Here is a 6069-nt window from a genome sequence, read left to right on the forward strand (position 1 = left end):
ACTAGCTGTTACCCGCAACTTCGTCCGCAGAGGTTTTGCAAGCAAACCCCATTTACATTCAATATTTCAATAACCATAGTAATTGTTATATAACACCTACCGCTGAAGAGAATTGCCGAGAATCAAACGAACTATTTTCAATTTGATCAATTTTCTGGAACATTTACAATCGTTCTATAATTGAACCAATATGGAATAACAAATTCAAATTTAAAACGGTTTGAACATTTTTAAAATCGAAATACAGTAGATAAAAATATTTATAACAGTGTCTGAAATGTTATCAATTTAATACACCTAAACGTAGTTGAAAACAAAAAATCGCATCTAAAATAGTATAGTAGAAGCCATTCTTCTGGTTAAGCCTTAATGCTATCCCTCACCCCCCGCGGGGGAATTTCTAAAAATCCCTTCTTAGTGTGCGTTGCCATGGCATACCCTACTAAAACGTAGATAAAAACAAAAAATCGCATCTAAAATAGTACAGTAGAAGACGTTTTTCCGGTTAAGTCTTAATGCTCTCCCTCTCCCCCCACTTGGGAATTTCGAAAAATCCCTTCTTAGTGTGCGTTTTCATGACATAACCTAACTGTGTACCAAATTTCACCTCTCTAGGTCCAGCGGTTTGCTCTGGGCGATGATGAATCAGTGAGTCATTCAGTCAGTCAGTCAGGACAAGCAATTTTATATATATAGATTAAATTTCTACAAGATCCAGCAGGAAAATGGGCAATTATAAATAAACAGTTATTAACTTTTGAATATTTGTTAACAAATTTTTATGTTCAAAATTTCAAACAACAAAGTTTGCCTTTTATGATTTGAAGATGATAAATGAGGGTCAGGTGCATGACATATGCAAACACACTTCACATCTTTAAAGTATGTAATGTTTAGAGTGTTGCAACATAATCTTGGATATATTATTAATTGCATGATAAATTTTTGTCTTAAGAGTTTCAATATTTTGTAGACCATCTTCATATACCACAATCTTTGTCCAGAAAATATTAAAACTTGTAAGGCAAAAATTTATCATGGTACCAATAACATATCTGAGATTATGTTATTGGTACCATGATAAGTATATCATGTACTTCTTAATGCATATATACATGATAAGTACTGTACATATAGAAGTACATGATAAGTATATCGTGTACTTCTTAATGCATGATATACTTTGAAGATGTGAAGAGTATTTGCACATGAATAAAGTTAACTTGTATGATGTCCTGTATGTTGACTAGAATTTGATTCTAATTATTTTCTTTGTCAGATAAATGTATGCACTTGAAATATGCTTTATAGTAAAATAGTATGACATTCCAAGTTTTTCATTTTAATGGAAAATATATGTAATAGTTTTGTAATATTTGTTTTACAATGTTTATTGTCCTTCATGTTTTAAGATTTAGTTTTATAACTTATACTTTTTTCTTAAAACTGTTTTCATATATTTTAGTAATCTGGAGACACCTACTTTAGAATAAATAATGCAGTATTGTAAAGTACTATTTTTAATTTGTTGCTCTACAACGATATTTTTCTTAGAGCCGGGACCTAACGGGTACTTTACGCGGGTTCGCGTTTGTTAGTTGCCAGGCCTGGACTTTTAGCGTGCACCGAAATAAATTAAGGACAAAGTTAGTCACAAAAAAATCTCAATAATAAATGTTTAATCAAGTTTAACCAATACTATGTACAAGATTTATAAACAAACAACAAATTTATTAATCAAAAATCAAATCACAAATCAACCCGACAAACTTAAGTCTTATTCTAACTTAGAACTATTCCCCTTGGAATTCCGACAAAACAAAATCCAATTCTTAACTTAGATACAAATTCTCTTATAACTATCAATCCTAACCGTCACCTCAATTAATACTCGGAACCTTTTCTTCTACTCAAGACTTTCCTATTTCCAAATCACCAAAATCGAACCTTCAATCTCCTACTAGGATTTCCTATTCGACACCTATTCACTGCTACCAGCAGACCAACGCTTTCGGTTCAGGAGCTCACCTCTTCTGTCTTCACTTGAGCTACTGTACTTATAGTATGAGGTGACGTCACAGTTCTACTGTAGCCACTCCCCTCATTTACATATCTACACGTAACATTGTTTTCTCTTCGTTATCTGGTAGCTTATTTCTCGACAATACTTTGTTAACCTTTTACAGCATTTCTTTAACAATTATCGGGATGTTTTGTTAAGGTTACACAAGTTCCTAGAAAGTCTATTGGGGTGTCCCCTCCTTCAGTGCGGACTTACAATTCTGCCACTCGGGCGTGCACGTGAGTGCAATGCTAGCTATGGCGCTGCCATTTCGTCGTCGGTGAGGGGTTAATCTTTTATCTTCTCGTTTTGAACGTTAGGGTGGTGGGTGAGGAAACCTTCGTCCTAACCAAACATAAGCCCCAAACAAAAATATAATAAAGCAAAGTAAAAGTAAACTAAAAATAAAGCATGGACTTGGTTCCTTACACCATATCTTAAAAATTTAAGTAATAAATAGGTTATTTATGAAAAATTATAACAAGTTTCAAGCTATGTATACAAATACACTGATTACTCTTATATTATTTATTTATTTTTTTTAAGATGTAGACACTTTGATACTTGTTGATAAGATTCAAAATCTAAAAATTAGGAAATATCAAGATTCAGGCAATTAAAATCAAGAAAAATTTATGAAAGAACAGCAGCTATGTTTTATTTTTTGAAATCATTCAAAACAGGATTTAACACAATTATTTGAGAGGAATTAAAAAATTAAACAAATCAATATAACTTATATTTATTTTGCATTCAGTTCCTCCTTGGTTTATTATGTTGTGTTACTCTATATACCTATTCTGTAAAAATTAATAAACTATATTATAAAAAAAATTTTTTTAACCCATCCGTTTAATAAGCCTGTATTCATAATAGCAGCAGGCTTGCTGCTGTTGTGAATGGTATGCCAAAGGAAATTTATAACATTTTCATAGAGTGATAACTTCCATTCCAGAAAACATCTATATAGACCTAAATATACCTATTAGGGGTTTCAGACAAATGAGATCACTGGAGAAAAGGCTAGAATTTGAAATGATGCTATATACTGTAGACTAAAGGTAAATTCCAATATAATTTTCACTATTAAAGAAAAACCAATGCTTATTATACTTGAACAATTATATGCATGATGCAGTGAAACACAAACATAATTATAAACAAATGAATGGCTGACAAAGCTAGTAGTAATAAGGAAAAATGGAATTTACATGGTTCTGTTAATTTTGATAAATTATTGTCTTTATCTGTGAAAGGAATTAGGCTCATTTTTAGTAAACAAGTGGCTGTTTGATAACAGACAGTATGGAAAAGATTTGGTTTCAGTGGTGTGACAAATTTAGCATTTATGTTGAGTTGCCAAACAAATGCCTGGAAAGTATCAGGGTGAATTAACACAATGTCAACTTCCCTATGTACGGTTATGGTCCTGAGTTATGGTCACAGGAGTTATTGTCCTGATTGAACTTTTCAATACAATAATTCATCTACATACTAATTCAGATCAACTAAGTTATGATTAAAGAAACGTGAATGTTTATTGCCACTACATTCTTAATCTCAAATCAGTTCAGAAAGATCAGTTATTGTTTATTTTTTAGTAGTTTAATTGCTAGTTAATTTATAAATTTAAGCATGTGATTAAGTTGACCTTTTATAGAAGTCAGCATTATATTTTTGGATTAAATGTATTTTAGAGTTGCTCTACTTCAGATTTGAATATAATGATTTTCTTTTATTTCATAAATATATTTAATATACAGCAAATCCTCATTTAATGTTGTCAATAGGAAACTGAGATATTAAGCAAAATGACATATAATGAAACCAATTTTATCTTAGGCTAATTGATATAAACAAGATATAATTTGGTTAATATTGTTCTAACTGTATCATGTTTGTTACCTCCAGTATTTATTGTCCATTTCTTAGCCTCAATTTTACTGTTTGTAAACAAAATTCAACAATGATTATTGTATAATTTTTTTGTATCTTTATTCATTGCTGTTATAACAAAACAATATTAAGTGAGGACTTACTGTACAGTATATATTAAAAATTTGTTCTATAAAGTTTTGAAAATACAATGGAACTTGGTTGAGTTTATTACACAAATTTTTCAGATATTTGAAATATCATTCTTTCTTTTTTTTTTTATTTTTATTTCAGATCTTTTGAAACATACGGAAATAGGCCATCTTTTTATATATTTAATCATCGTGGAAGAGTTTTATCTCCAAACTACATTCAATGAAAATGTGTACTATATATATTATATTTATCTGTATATTGTACATATTTAATGAATAAAATCTCATGTGTTGGTGATATGTTATTTAAGCTATAAGTAAATTGTAGGATCCAAAATTAATAAATTTGAATGTGTGAACCGCCAGGTTCACACATTCAAATTCAAATCGAATTCAAATCGAAAAGGAAGAGTCGAGGTCGGGAACCGTCGACTCTTCCTTTTCGGCAACGGGTCGTTAAACCTGCTCACTTGTCAAGATGGCTAAATTTCGAATGCGGTCCCGAAGGGTCGGAATACTTTTTGTCAGGTCGAGTGGAGGAGGTGAGAGGGGTCGTCGACGTGGCGTAGGCGATATGCGAGTAAACAACAACATTTAACAATGAGAACAACAATTTATTCAATATTAGATTAACGGGGAAAAAATAGGTTACAAAATCTAACATGGAGGGAAATGAATTTAGTTCACTATTAGCCCCTAACTCGCGGAGAGAGAGTTTACATTGATTTGTTTCATACCTCTAGCAGTGTTGCCGTTCGTAGTACATTTGTACTTTTTTGGTACATTTTGCCCTTTCCAGTAAATTGAAAGTACATTTAGATTTTTACTACATTTTCAGTACATTATAATATTTCAAGTACCATTTACGGTACAAAATAATATTTCACGCCTTAACGAAAAAATGAGAAAAATTAGTTTAATGAAGTCTCACTAGTGTCACTGCTTGCTAATTTAAATTATCCAATCACAACATACAAATGGTGCGTATCCGTGGACGTCAGCAACATAGATAGTTGCACGTGTAAACTACAGTGGCTAGAAAATATAGTGTCGAAATCGAGCTTATTTTCTGTCCCTATATTGGAGGTTGCCGCAAGAGGCGCTGCTGTCAATCGTTGTGCTACACGGGCTGTATCATCCTATGTTTATATTGGTTTTAAGTGGGATTTTTAAGCATAGTAAATGTGCTGTAGTCAAGTAAAAGAATTTAGATCGATAATAAATCATATCACTAGCAATCAATTATTATATAGTATTACTTTATTAACATTTATGAAGGAATTCATTTTATTAAAGCTAATTAAGATTCTTATTAAATCAAATAGCCTACACTGTATTGTCTATTTTTACATTACAGCTGTTGAGTGCTGTACAAACAAGTATTATTTAGAGTACAAGAGTAATCTACTCTTGTTATTACCTTATTAACAACAAGGTTTATTCATATTTACTAAAAAAATACAGAATTTATCATATTTTTAATAATAAAATGTAAGTTTTATATGGCTTTGTGAACCTCTTCCACTGTGAGGGCCTAAAATAGAATTTATTAAGCAAATGCCATCAGTTACATAATACTGTATACTGTTCACAGTATTATGTGACATAGTATAAAGCAATATTAAAATTACAATTAAATTCTACACAGTATATAAAATATAAAGGCAGAATGTTACTTTATTGTCCCAATATAAAATTACAAAATTAAGTATGTACAAATAAACGATTATTAGTCTACTGCCAAGTACCCATGCATATACACTTTATATTTGAAAAATCTCTCTTAAAAAATTACAGATTAATATGCATGTAGATTTCTCACCCTTTTCGACAAAAATAAAAGAATTAAAAATTACAGTAGAGTAATATCTATAAATTAGAAATACACAAGTCAGTAAAGTTTCTGTTCAGCCATTTCCTAAGGATTTATTCACTTTACAAGCACAAATTTAATCGCTTTCGATGTTCTTGTAAGAA

General features: G+C 30.8%; 1 protein-coding gene across 1 annotated transcript in view; it reads left to right on the forward strand.

Moving 5' to 3' along the window:
- Positions 1–4397, forward strand: part of LOC111613317 (membrane magnesium transporter 1-like) — a 10917-nt gene extending 6520 nt beyond the window's left edge. The window contains exon 4 of the mRNA XM_023354671.1: positions 4232–4397. Within this exon, the coding sequence (XP_023210439.1) occupies positions 4232–4316 (85 nt within the window). The 3' untranslated portion in view covers positions 4317–4397. The remainder of the gene's footprint in view (positions 1–4231) is intronic.
- Positions 4398–6069: the final 1672 nt, after the last annotated feature.

The sequence above is a fragment of the Centruroides sculpturatus genome, unplaced genomic scaffold, assembly GCF_000671375.1.
Source record: "Centruroides sculpturatus isolate CEXI.00-Female unplaced genomic scaffold, Cexi_2.0 scaffold1646, whole genome shotgun sequence".
NCBI classification, from domain to species: Eukaryota; Metazoa; Arthropoda; class Arachnida; order Scorpiones; family Buthidae; genus Centruroides; species Centruroides sculpturatus.